A 14,678-nucleotide genomic window follows, 5' to 3' on the forward strand; every position below is an offset into this window, starting at 1 on the left:
TGTACAAACTCTTCCACGTTAAGATGTCATTGTCTGGACCAGAGGCAGTTAAATTGCTCCAGACACGGGCATGATTTCAGCACAGTGTTCAAAAAACATTACTGAAGTAGTAAATTGTGAAATATGCTCATTTAGATGAAGCTTTCTGCCAAAAAGACTCCCCTCAAAATTTCTGAATAAGGAAAATTCCTGAATGTAATTAGCGTGCTGTCTGCCAAATCATTTTTGCTTGTAATTTAGCTCAGAACATATATGTAGAATAAAACAGACTAATCAATCATATCAGGTTGCCTGGTTTTGACCTTAAAAAATACCGCGATTAATGAGGAACTAGTTTTAAAGAGATTGTGTTGTTTTTGCTGAAATTCTCACATCTATGTGCTTCCTTTTCTGACATTTTCTCCTATTCTAACGAAGACCAATTTCCCTCAGAGACTTCATGGCACTGAGTCTCCCCCTAAGCATAAATATGACAAACTGTTCTATATTAAGTTCTTCAAAAGGAACTTAAAAAACAATAGAAATTTTCCACTGTAATTGAAGGAGAGGCTCCTTTTACTTCAAGAAAAATATTTTACAATGCCAGACTGAAAAAGTCTGAAACTGAAAAAAGTAGTCAAAGTCTGGGATATGGTATAGGCTGTTCTTCTAGGATCTGTTTTAAAAGATTTTAATTTTCATTTTAAATACAGAACAATAGGATTTGTATGGAAATTCTTTGCACATGCTGCCCATGTGAGCAAAAATGCAACAATTTGCGTCAAAGGCTGCTCTGACATGTCCATCCTCTAAACAAGTAACCAAAACTATGTACGTGAGCTGGAGTGAGTTCTTAAGAAAAACTTTGAACCCCCTTGCTTAACTATGCCATAATTTTAGAAAATACAGAAAATATATTAAGATTTCAGTAGTATACGCAAAGAAGTTGAAGAAATAAAGACAGTTAAAAGAAAGTGTGGGGAAGGCAGAAATATCCCCTCTTGTTATTTGACATCAAGCCAGCACTGAATATTTTGAAAGACAACAGCCTGAAGCACATCAGCTCACAGTACTTTCAGTCTTTTTCATGGTTAACTATAAAAAACTACCTATCTATCTAAACTATCTGTCTCAGCACCAGAACTTGGTGTCTTCACATCTACTTCTAATAGCATAAAAACAGACAGTAGCTTAGACAGATTTCTTCTTCCTTAGAAAGAAGGAAAGAAAAAAGAGATATAAACCACCATGTAGAGAATAAATCTGGAAGGGTTATAAAGAATTTGAAACTTCATAATATTTAAGAGTTTTTGATGCACGATGAGAAAAAAGTGCACTGGAGAAAATTTGCAAAAAGCAATAAAAGCATGTAAAAAATATGTGTTCATAAATGTACAAAGAACCATAGATAAGGACTTGGAGAAAGAAAAAAAGATTTCCAAGAAGCAGGAACATCATTTCCTGAGAAGCGAAAAATCATTCTTAAACAATTAAATGACTTGTTTACTTCAGTATTCACCAAGGATAAGAGGAGACAAGTGTCATTAAGAAAATTGCTTCCCAGGAGATACACAGCCCTGCAGAGACTTGCAGTGAGATAGAATAAAATATAATACACATGGGAATCAAAGACTTGCCAGAACAGATAATCAAGAAATCACACTGTCAGAAGATGCAACTAAAAGAATCCTCCTGGAATTCTAATGAAAGTGCTTAAATAAATGGGGAAGGCTCTTCCATTCATCCAGGCTCATCCGCTATTAAATATTTAATGCACATACGCACACATATTTTCCTTACAGCACTTTTCAGTGAACAAAAGTAGATGGAGGTAATGAAAGCAATTTGAACTTATTAATTTCAACTACAGATACATATCAGATCATTCAGCTGTTCTTAAAAACAGCTGAGCTCACCAATTATTTTGTCTAAGGTGAATGAATTCTATGGATTTAGAGCATAAAAGCCACAAAAGCAAGGGAATCTAAAACATTTGTCCCTAATTTGGCAGATTCAAGCCAACAATATGAGCTCAGAGGTCTTTTTGAGGTCTGCTTGTGTCTGTAAAGCATCCATCATTGTATATATTTGGTACTGGGCCTGTAAAATCTTGCACAATACTAATACCGCTTTAAAATAAATCACTTGTCAGAAAAGGAGCCACCAACTTCCATTGGGAATTATGTAGAATGATGGCACAGGCTTGCCTTTCTAGTGAAGGTCTACAAAAACTGATTTAAAAATGCATCGGAGTCTGGTACCCGGCTAGGAGTCACGGTAATGTGGGCTGGAGGACTGCAAGTCGTTGATCAAAATTTCTAGGTTTCCCTGAGTAAGCAAACAGTGGAAATGGTCCTTAGATACTGGTAGCATTACTTTTAAAATGATGACATTATCATATTTCTCATGTGACCCCTCTAAATCATAGATGACAGAGTGAATTTTTACTGCATTTTTTTAAAGAATTTTTGTTCCTGGAGTCATATTTTGTCCCCTAAAGAGACAATGAGAGGTGATAGCATTCAGGTGACAAACACAAGCACTTAAAAGTAATTTTCTCTTACTCATGTAGTTTTCTCTTACTCTATAGAGGTTTCTCAGCCAGCTCTGATCTCAGAGCTACTCAAGGCATGAGGCAAGGCACTGGATTTATTAGGATTTCAAGTCTATTTATGTACAACAGATGCATGGAAAAGCAAAAATCTAAATATTTGAATGCTATCAAGAAGGCTAGTCAGAATTAGAGCTATCCAAAGATCAGCTATCCAAAATATGGGCAAAAAAATATGGGTTGAAGAGAAACAACCCAGTAAGCACTGAGATGTTTAAGAGTGAACTGGGAAGATCTCAACAATAATGAGCCCAGGATGAAGGTACATGGTTCTTCAGAGCGACCCTGCCGGTCTCCAGGAAAGGATGTTTGTGGTGAAACCTTAGCGTTTTCCATCCAGCTGACCTTGTCTGACTTCCAAACCCAATAAAAATATAGCACCTTGATGTGATGCCTGCAGAGAGCAATATGGGATTATTAGTACATAAAATGAGATACAGCTGCAATCTCTTACTCCCAGAGCCGGCAGAAGTGCCTTGTTACAATATGACTTCACCGGACACTAGGTCACGCTTCTAACTGGGGCAACAGATTGAATCTTGGGGTTGTGCTCTAAACTAATCTAACAGTTTGTGTTACTGGGTTTCAGACAAAACCAGAATGACTCAGTGTTCTCTGTATCTTTTTGAAAACTAGGTCTTTGAGCAGATCTTGTTTCTTCTCATGTCAACAGGATAAGATGATCTTGGAGGTTTCTGTGTAGGTTCTCAGGAATATTGAAACACAACACTCTCCTAAACAGCCACTCCCCACATAGACCATGTTCTCATCAGTTAAAATAAACAAGGCATACACTTAGTAGAGCCATTATTTTGATTTCTTATCATCAACAGTGATATGATCACTTCTAAGCAATACCACAATTAGCCTGATTTCAGATACAGTTTAGAAGTGGATTGTAAAATACTCTCCTTATTTAGAGGACTACAACACTACAGTTCTGCCCCGTAACAGAGATGTATAAACCCCAAGTACACATGCAAAAGGAAATGCTCACATTTGAAATGGGGTCCAAGTTTTGCCTTAACAACTCTGCACACAGAAGGTCCTTTCATTCCTCTATCTCCTTCTCATGTGTGACATGGGAAAGCAATCTTTTCTATTCCTATCTTATCTCTTCAAATTTGTAGTGGAGCATTCAATAAATGCAGGCTTAGGGTAAAGGGCGAAGAGACATCAGGGCTGGTGTGACACAGTCTGGGCTATCAGCCTGGGATTATATCGCCCGTGCCATAAGGAGACTTTCTCAGTGGTTACTGTATCAAGGAAAGCCCTGTCTGTAGCATCCTTTCTCCACCCAAAGGTCCCTTCTTGCATTTCCTAAATTTCCGCATTCCCTTCTTCACCATATGTTCTGAGCTCCCCAAGGGGGCAGGATGCTTATTTTGGGATAACAAGAGATTTTCAGACTATTAAATTTGATTAATACTAAGTGTGAAGCGGTCACAGAACCAGGTAGCAAGGACAAAAGGGAGCCCCAGGACACCACTGCGGTGCACAAGTGCTATGGCACAGACTGTTACATATTCCTCAGAGGTGGGGCACAGATCATTATATAGTTCTCAGTCACTGGGCACAGGTCCCTATATAGCCCTTGCTATACAACCTGAGCCCAGGTCCCATTAAATCCGACAACAGTGAGGAAATTCCCATAATCTTGCAGGTTTGGGTCCTCAAAACTGTCTTTTTTTCACGTGCCCACAAAAAAATGAGCCTGTGTTTTGTAACATGCAGTGCACATTCTTTGTGCTGTGTAATCAAACAACAACGCATTGAGAGTTTAAGTAGGTTGAAAGCATTTATCACCCAACCACAGCAAGAAATAATCAAGGCCCAAGCTGCAGGGTGTCTCCACAGCCCAACAGCAGTGGAGCAAAGATGGTCCCCTGGGGAAATGCATGTTTCTTACTCCTATTTTAGTGGAAAACCCTCCAGAACCTTGAACATTAGGACAAAAATACAAACAAAAAAATCCCAATCCCCACTATGAATATCCACCTACAGAACAATTTTATTTCTGGAAGGTGATGCATGGAAACAGCAACTGCACGAGCTGTGGTTAGTTGCCTATTTGGTGCTATTCACCATCATTTTATACATTCTTTTTCATCCATCATTATTTCCCTTTTCTGTCAAAACTCTATGTACTAACGCAACGTTGCTGAGGATGAATAGGGAGGAAAACCCATGCTATCATGCCAAGTTTTGGCCGTGGTCAGTGTTGGGATGTGCGTGTACCCTGGGTCAGTGTCTATGGTTTGGAGGCTGACCACAGCCTGGGGACTGGAGTAGGTTCGTTTGCACTAAGACACATGAACACTTCCAAATCCAGATGAGTTTCTCACCAGCGAAGCACATTTTATTCAAGAATAGAATTTAATAGGAGCCCTGCATCCATTTCAGCCCTGCCTCAGACAAACACTATGGCAGAGTTTGCTTCAAACCTTTTTTCTTTCCCTTTCTTTTTTTTTCTTTCTTTTTTTTTTTTCTTTCCTGATGAGCCATAAGCTATTGACCTTTTCTGTAACATAAGGAGTTGGTTGCTGGGCTTTTCTCTGCTAAAGTGCTAACATCTGCATCTAACTATTAATTACCCAAGATCTTTTTTTTTTCAGCCTCAGCAGTCATTGCTCTAATTCTTAATATCAAACCCTCCCATCAGGGGACTATTCGTTATTATTATCGTTATACATGGTTTCTAAGGTGTCCACCCACATCACTGACTCTGGAAGAGAGAAGCAGGTGGTAAGAATTGCTTTGCCTACACAGGAAAGGAACATTTCACATTAAAAATGCTATGCAGTGACCAACATGGGCGAGCAAATGGCAAATCCCCTGGGGAAATGATATGGTGTGTTGAGCTGCTGAAGTGAATTTCCTCCCACTGGCACTGCCAAGAGTCCTTCCCAAACTGCCTTCCGAGGCTGAGCCGCTTTCAACCTGCCACTGCTTGGAAGTGAGTGATGCTCAAATAACAGCTTTGCTTAATAAAATGCTGGCTCTTTCTTTTTAAAGAGGTACAAAATGTATTCGCAAGCAATAAGCCAGTATGTGATTTAACCACTGTTCCAGTGATTTACAGAGTGTTTAATTCACATGATTATAAAAAGAAATAAGCCCAACAGTTCCATCAGGGCTTGAGCCAAATGCCAGTAAACTCAACTGAAAGATTCCTATACACTTAAGAGGATTTAAGGTCAGGCTCCACAATCAAGCTATGAAGTTTAACTTTTCCAAGGGTCAGTCTTCTGTTGTCAAAATACAACTGAAAAAGCGTATCACATCATGAGGATGATGTTATTTATAATCTAGCATAAAAGCCACCACACCATGCAGCAGAGGTGCCTTAATTAACTATACAAACCACCTCTAAATGATGATAAAAACTATGGAATGATAACTGGTAAAGAGGGAGGAGAGAGAAGAAGTAGCAGTAGAAGATTCTTCATGAACTGCAGAATACATTTTTCTACTTATTTAACAAATTTCACACAGTTATTTGGTTTTACATACCTTTTTGTAAGGGTTTATTTCAATGTCTATATATCGTTGTTGGAGGGAATATTCAGCTCCTCTAAGTAAAATTGAAGTAGATGAAAACAGACTCTATTAATTACTTTTTCCTCTTAAAATAAAATGTGGGCTCTAGTACAAGTTTATAAATGTTAAAGAGTGAAATTGTGCAGCACTCTCTACAATAATTATTGCATATCGCCTCTGTTGGGTAAGCAATATTTATCTCCTTGCTTTGCAGATGGGGACAGTGAGGCATGGAAAGTTTCTTTAATGCTACAGAGAAGGGGCATAACAGGCCAGAACAGAAGAAAACAGAATAGTCTTGGTCAAATGGACAGATGTCTACATCAGTGCCAGTTCCCTGAAGTTTTTTTAACCATGATTTTAACACATTTTCCTTTTACTGTGAACATTGAAATGGGAGCATGTGCAAGGAAAATCTTGTTGTCTTTCAAAATACCACACAATAGGGTACATACAAATCTGATTAAGTTTTCTGTATTTAACTTTAACCTCTTTCCTGCCCGTAGCTTGTATAAAAGGAGGAGACAGGAACATTAGCGAGAGCTCAGCAGACAGATCTACAGGCATCACTTTGAAAACTTACAGTGAGGCATGGGCCAGTTCCTCCTCCTGTTGTCACTTCTGTGGATCTCCAATGTATATTGTGCACTCACTCTACTCATGGGACTTCTCTTGTAGTTACTAGGAGTTCCGTGTGGGGGATACATGCAGTATTTTACAGACCCTTGCCAGTGTAGGCAGGAAGAGCTGAACTCAGCTCCATGATTGCTCCTGTGCTCTACTTACCATGTTCCTCTGACTACACCGTTTAAATTTGGGAAGAAACATGGATTCTGCTTATGAGTAACTGTGTACAATTCCCTCCTTCCAACACTCAAAATCAATGAGGTGGGGGAATAACTGCTGATTTTCTCACTGATCCTTTTAAGCATATTTGGAAGCTCACATTGACGTGTCCCAGCTGGATGTGCTAAGACCGTGCTGAGAGCTCATACAAAGGGGTCAGCACTAATCCCTGCCACTTAGCTGCGCTCAGAACTGGTTCATGCAGAACTGGATGAGCACTAGGGGGTCTGAGGAAATGTATGTTTTCTGCTGAGCTTTATTTTGGGGAATGCAAACACAACACACAACTGTAAAGAAGTGTAACATTTCTGCTGGCCACAGCAAAAAGTTAAAGATAGAGGTACCCCCTTGGATATCAATCCAAAATTAGCTCTTGCTTAGGATCTGCAGTGCCAGATCAAACCAGTGGTCCAGCAGCACGTGCTGGTGTGAAATGACCTTAACACTGGTGACAGAAATCCTGCAACAAGGCAAGGGGAACACTCTGGTCAGTTGGTCATGGCCTGACCACGAAAACCCTGAGCAAACTAAGCTTTTTCCCTTATTTCAGTGAAGGATGTGAATGACTAAGATCATCCATATTGGACTCAGTAGGACCAACATTATTAAAACCCAGGAAAGAATAAAACAATGTTCAGTGGCTGGATTTCGTAAGTAGGTTGCTGCCTACATTGTATTGCTAAATTTTTATTTTCCAAAGTTAGGAAAAATAATATTAGGACTTAACTGTATTTGTGTCCCAGTTTTTCCCAGCACCTTGCACGAGAGCTCCCTGTTCCACATCTAGACCTGCAGATGCCATCGCAGTACCTATAAATTACAGCTGGCTGGCAATTACAATGCGGCAAGTGCAACCGTGGGGTTCTGCGAGGAGCTTTGCAAAAATATTTATAATGCAGACAGCTGTAAGCAGTTATCGGCAGATGTATCTGAAAAGCGTCACAGTTCAGAGGAAAGCAGATGGGACCGTACGGAGATGTTCGTACCAAGGACCATGAGCAGGGAGAGCAGAGGCTTGTTCCACTAGATGGCACCCGGCGCCAGCAGCTCATTTTTGGGTGAAGAGCAGGAGAAAAATGGGTGACATGCAGGAAAACTGAACTGAACATAACCTCCCTACACACCTCAGCTCAGGAAAATGAGAACTGTGGATCTTAGCTGGCTCCCCTGTGAAAACTGAAAACTACGGGCCATTGAAAACAGAAAGCAAATGTGGCAAAAATGCTAAGGGTTTCTACCCTGAGTTTACCAAGAGGCTGTCAGAAGGCTGAAATAATAAAAAAGGAGAAATTAAATCCCTGCAGGGATAGGGATACTTACTCTTTCTTCTGTCTTGGGCTTATTTTCATTTTAAAATAAGATCCTTTGAGTCTATGTCATTGTCCTATATTAGTTGTCCTATAGAGAGTCAAATTGTACTGCTACTCCTTGTGTGGGGAGTTTACAAAATGTTGCAGTCCTGCACCTAGTATAAAATACCATTTGTGAACGTATGTGCTAAGGACATGCCCAAATTGGCTTGTCAAACTTATTCAGACCTCTGAAATCTGGAAAATGTTGATATGAGCCCCTTTTGACTTGAGACACAGCCTGAATCTGGACAGTCTGCAGAACATGGCAAAAATAATCAGAAATGCCCCTTTAAAAAGCAATTTATGCTGGCAGATTAACGTCAAGTTATTCAAAAAGTGATGCCACAGATTAGATTAATTGGCTTCCTTATTAGTTGGCCTCAGCAGGGGTGTAGCAAGGGCATGAGTGGGCACAAAGCCTAAACTGTCTGGCCTTTCTGATGGGGCAGATCATAGTTGAGGATAAGGAAGAGGGTAGAGAGAGCACAGGGAAAATCACACTGTCACAGCCTGTTTCCAGGAGTGAGTGTCTAATGAGCAGGAGGGATATTGTGGAGGTGAGTGAGTTTGTTCACGAGCAGTCACTGCCTCGGCTGCTGATTCGGAGGTGTGCCGAGGTGCCACTGGCACACACCTATGGGATATAAGGCTGGTGCCTATTTGCAGAAGAGGACTAATGCATAAAAACAGTTTGTAGAAATGGCAAAGGGGTTGTTGCTCAGTGCCAAAGGCTTTTTGTCACTCGTGTTGTCTTCAGATGGAGGGCAAGGATGCTGCCTGTGAGTTGCAAATTTTGTCGTCACCAAAAGACCTGGAACATCAAACTGAACTGAACTTTGGGTTGTGTCAGTGCGCTTGGTCCTGCCCTCAACAATCTTCATCCACACACATCCATCAGAGCAATATTCCTGTGTTAAATACGAAATACGTGATGAACGGATTTTAACTCCTTCATCCAACAGAGGCTCTACTTTCAGTTGATGTGTTCCATCACCTGTTCCATCAGGTTCACCTGCTACACCTGTCCTCTCTCTTCGTGCACCACCCTAGAACTCCAAAGGAAGGATAAACGCCCACGTTCCAGGGAAATGGTAATGTGCCACCCTTCCCACCACTCACATGCGCTATGGTCATCCAAAGAGCAATTGTTACTGTACAATATGGTTTGCAATGCCCGTATACATACCTACAGCCTAAACCACTTTGTAAACCACACCTGTACCAACATGAAATGCAGCAATCCTTCCAATCCTCCTCTTGCCAGTGGTCGCCTGATCCATCACTATATTATGCTGTGAGGACACCAATGCCTGACACGCCTGCATGCCTTCTGGCTCCCTCTCACTTTCCAAATCTCCTTATACTGGGTATACTCCTTATACTCCCCTCTCACTATACAAATCTCCTCTGACACATCCAACCCTCCAACTGCCTGCACCGCTGCTCAACCACACATGGAGGGCAAGGTGAAACACACCTGAGAGTACAATATAGTTGAAGCTGGGGGGAACGAGAAGCTGGTTGTCAGGGACAAAGAAAGATCATGCAGTAGTAGCAAACTGCCAGGACCACTGTATAGTTAATTTTTAGCATTTCTAATACATACTATGCATGATACTTCTATTTTTTCCACCTCTCTTTTGTCTGGAATAGGACTGTGCTGTCAGTCAAATGCTTTTGCTCTTAGCCAGGTTTACTGCAGATACAAAGCTTATGTGCTCATGCTGTGTGCTCATCCCTTGCTCAACATCCTTTCAGCCCACGAGCTAATTTCAGATATATTGCCAGAACGATGGAGTTTTCAAAAATTTAATAAATCCAGCAAGTTCCTGGGAGGGGAAAAAAAAGGGGAAAAAAAAAAAAAAAAGGATCAGATTGAGACAGGGAAGGAAAAAGACTGAAGAAGTCTAGAGAGTGTTACACTGGGACACCAGATGTTTGACATGGATGATGGTGAGAAATCCTCTAATTCGCATGTTCCAACTTTACATGGCAAAAACTTAACCTCAAGCTCATGATTTTTTGTGGTGAGTCAATCACAAAATACAAGCTGTAGGGAAGCAGGTTTCACAAGCTCCAGGGCTCACAGATTTTAAAACATGTATGTCTCTAGTACAGACTTTTTTGTACAATGTATTGTTTCTCTATTGCTAGGTAGAAGCCAAAGAAAGTAATTTCAGCTTTTTTTTGTTGTCATTTGGAATTTTTTTTTGTTGGTTTTGTTGGTTTTGGGGGTTTTTTTTCTGGTTTTGTTTTTTTTTGGTGTGGACAAGTGTGCTGAGACAAATCCTTGAGGAATACCTGAATGTAACTAGCATGTTTATGGGGAAAAAATGCTGAGAGATGTGTTTATGTCTTGCCATTGAATCTGTACTTCTCTACTGTTAAACCCGCTGGTTACTGTACTAAAGAAACTGGATTGGGAAGAGGGCACAGGCCTTGAAAATGTAGGTGTTGCAATGTCTGACTGCCAAGAATTTTGCCCTTAAAACATTATTCCTGTGTTAAACAGTGAGGTCCCCTGAGGACCGCCCAGTGGGAAGGCTGCTGACCCGCTGTACACAAGCAGAGTGGGAGCTGCTAAAAAAAGCAGTAGGAAGCACTGAGCACACAGGCATGGCCAGGATCCTGCCTTCTCTCAGGGGGAGGTACCTGGCCCATGGATGCAGAAATCAACAGGACTTTAGGACCTGCCTCAGTGTTTTCCTAAGTCAGAGACACAGTAATTCATGCTATGCATGAGAGAGAGTGGATATAAACTGAAAGGGGAGGTTCAGACTGGAGATAAGGAGAAACTTTCTCCCCATGAGGACAGTCAGGCCTGCCAGGGGCAGGTTGCCCAGCGAGGCTGTGCCATCCCCACTCCTGCAGGTTTTCAAAACCCAACTGGATAAAACTCTGAGGAACCTGCTTTCAGCAGGAGGTTGGACTTTGGAAGAGCCTTTCCAGCCTGAGTTATCTGGTCATCCTACGATCACTCTGTGTATAAACAGGCAGATTTTTTAAACTTTGCGGATTTTGCCAGCTATTGCAAGGATCCGAAACATCTACCACCTGTTTAGCCCTAATGTATAGAAATGACAACTTAGTGAAGAAGCATAGCAAATACTGAAATTATATGTTTTATAACCAGAGTCATGTGAAACGTTCTACAGAAATGGCAGAGCACAACTATATTGTCCCTTTTTACCATTCCCGCACAGTTACTTAAAACACACAACCTGGCATTAGCTTCGCAGCTTTTAGCTTTGCATTTACTGATAATGGTTTGAGGAATTTTGCTGTGCAACTTATGCATTTCCATTGGTGCTATGGAAATATCACTCTGAAACACCATGTATCATCATATGCCTACATGTGTCTTAATGATATGGTGGCGTCCCATTCCTGACCAGTTGGGTCAGTCCTTGAAGTATATTAAAAAACTGATATCTTTTAAGGGAAAAGCAGGTAGAAACTATGGGCAAAATTTTAGAGAAACAAGACAAGCGAGATGAGCTGCAGAGTGATGGAGTTAGAGCCGCAGGTAACCTGCAGCGCCACAAAGACAAAGCTGAGAAAGAGGGATTTAAAAACTGCAACTAATCAAAGCTAAAGACGGATTCCCTCAAGCTAACTGATGTCTACATTAAACATTGAGCCCACCTCAGGACATCCAGTGGATAGGGGGACCTAAATGAAGAGGCATCGTGTGATAGAAATTTATTATTTGTAATGATATATAACCTTTCATGCTATGTGCTTTAGGTAAAGCAAAATGCTTTCACGAAGTTTAGAAATGCTGTGTAAAGCCTATGTGGCATTCTTGTTTGTCTGCACTTACCTCACACTCTCTGAAAAGATAAACTACAAACCCAGAGGCTCGTAGCTGCAGTATAATTGTGAGTACATGTATCTAGAGCAGCAGCGGGATCCTGGGAACAGACTACTGGTCTATCTGCCTTCAGATGGTATGCTAGAGAGAGCATTTGCATCAAGGGAATCTGCCAAGAGACCCAGAACTGAAGGGCGATGCCTCAATTCTGACCAAATTTAAGGGACTAAACACCCCAGGACGGATCCTCTGACAGTGCTCTTGTGAGTGGCCAACCACGGCCCTCAGCCAGACGCCAACACATCTATATTCTAGCCAAAAACTTGGAAACTGGAATATGAAATTCATGTAGCCTGACTCTCTGGGGAAGCTGAGTACTTCTGTTTCCAGAGTATGTCATCTTTTGTACAACACACAGCTCAGTGGATCCTGCAGCTGAACGCCAGACCATTGCAAAGGGCTGTCACAGAAAACCATTTGTTACGATACACATTATTTTGCAGAATTCTTAATGGCTGAGTTTTAAAATGAAAACATTGAGAAATTGCTTACCCATGAGGTATTTTGCTGAGGACATAATATGCCGTATATGAATGCTGATACACCTGCAAAATTAAATTAAGAAACAAAACAAACAAAAAAAGAGATTAGTAATTGTCACCTGTGTTAATAGGGCTCTTTTTCTGCAAAAACAATCTAGCATTTATGGCTAGGGAGCTCTTATAAACACTTCAAAATCTCTAGTAGAAAAGAACAATATATCAATTCACCTAATGCTGTTGTGTGTTCTTTTCATCTCGCACTTTATTACAGTGTTTGGCAAATCGTATGCATCCAGATGCTCTGTGTTGTTACCATGACTACCAGGTCTTTGATTAAACTGGGGGCACATGGTCTCTGCAAGGGCTAAATATAGAACAACCATTAATGAGGACACCTTGGTCAGCTGGAGACATTCTCCATCATTATAGCTAGACACAACAGGGATATAATGCATATTTTTTTGCTTTATTCCCACATAAATAAAACAGGGAGTGATGCTGGGTGATCTCAGAGTGGGCTGTCAGACCCCTGTCAGTCAGCAAATGAAACCTCATTGACTTAGGGCATAAAGCTGACCTCACGTTTTTTTGACCTGCTAAGTTGCATCTTCATACCAATTTGCACTCTTTGGGCTTTGGGGAGGAGCTTGTCAGCTTGCACAGCAGGTCATCTCAGAAGGGAGAGTTTGTTACTTGTTTTCTAAGTAGTTGTCCTGGTTTTGCAGAGATAAAATTTATAGAATCAATTTTCTGTTGTATTTTGTTTCAGTTTGGCCAGCTGTGGTATGGTGATCAAGGCCATTAGCAGTTGAATCCAGGGCAGCTGACCCAGGCTGGCCCACAGGTGTATTCTGTAACATTGACGTCAGGTTCACTATAAATGGGAAAGCTTGGTGAGGATTGGGGGCTCTTTGCTCTGCTCTCTTATCTCCCTTTCTCCTCCTTCTCCTCTCTTCTCAATGGTTGTGATCCCTGGAGGAACTTGCTACCATTCTATTGGCTGAATATAAATTTGTGTCTTTTGTATTAGTATTGATATTGGTTTTCTTATTTTATTAAATCTGTTTAAATTTCAACCCCTGAGTCTCCCTCCTTTTCTCAGTTCCCTTTCTTGGGTGGGGAGGGGTCTTGGGTGATAGAAAAACTGGTTATTGTTTAGCCCTGGTTGTGGGCTGAATGGAGACAATAGTAAATAATAATACCAGAGTCAAGGTCAGCAATTTAAGAGTTGGTGATTTTCTACTAGGGACTATGCAATCCCTAACAGTGATCTGTGGTTATCCAAGGTGGGCAATGCTGAGCAACACAAGAGTCAGGGCACTAGGGTGAAAGGTCTAAATGTGGATGACTTCATACACATTTATACAGGCACTCACTTTTGACATTCTGTCCTGTTACTGTATGCTAGTAAATAAATAAGTCTCCTAACAATAATTTTGTTTGACTTTACTTAAATCTTTAAGTCCCTTGTTCTCCAGTAGCTCTCATAAAGAAAGCATCCTGTCCCAGCAGGCAAAGGAGGAACTTCTTGAATACTTGTTTCACCAATCAAGTTTGATTAAAATTATTTTTCCTACATACCTCTGTTTTTGCACAATTATTTTTTTTTTACTTATGCCAAGAAATGATGAGATGTCCTGGACAGTGCTGCCAGCCTCAGCAGTGGCCATCCCAAGCACATTGCCAGCATTACAGACATGTAAACATGACTTACTACCCACCACTCATGAGGGCAAGCCTGCATAGTGGCTTCTATAACAGGCTTACATCTTTTGGCGTCTCACTAGAGAGGCAGATAAACACAAGGCACATCGTCCTGTAGATATTAAAACAAACTTTTCTGTTACAATTTGAACCCAAACACTAAATCCTTACACTACTGCATGAACACTCTGAAAAAAAAGCTACCACCAGAGTACAGAGGTGAAAGCACTGTATTTCTACCTATGAAGTGCAGAGACTGATGCCAGAGTGATGTGATTCCCTTCTTCCCC

The 14,678-nt window shown here is 40.9% G+C and overlaps 1 protein-coding gene across 1 annotated transcript in view; it reads right to left on the bottom strand.

Moving 5' to 3' along the window:
- The window catches only part of DPP6 (dipeptidyl peptidase like 6), a 444,437-nt gene that overhangs the window by 122,772 nt on the left and 306,987 nt on the right, over positions 1-14,678 (bottom strand). Inside the window, exon 6 of the mRNA XM_068404500.1 lies at positions 12,695-12,747. Within this exon, the coding sequence (XP_068260601.1) occupies positions 12,695-12,747 (53 nt within the window). The remainder of the gene's footprint in view (positions 1-12,694; positions 12,748-14,678) is intronic.

This window comes from Nyctibius grandis, chromosome 7 (genome assembly GCF_013368605.1).
Source record: "Nyctibius grandis isolate bNycGra1 chromosome 7, bNycGra1.pri, whole genome shotgun sequence".
Taxonomy (NCBI): Eukaryota; Metazoa; Chordata; class Aves; order Nyctibiiformes; family Nyctibiidae; genus Nyctibius; species Nyctibius grandis.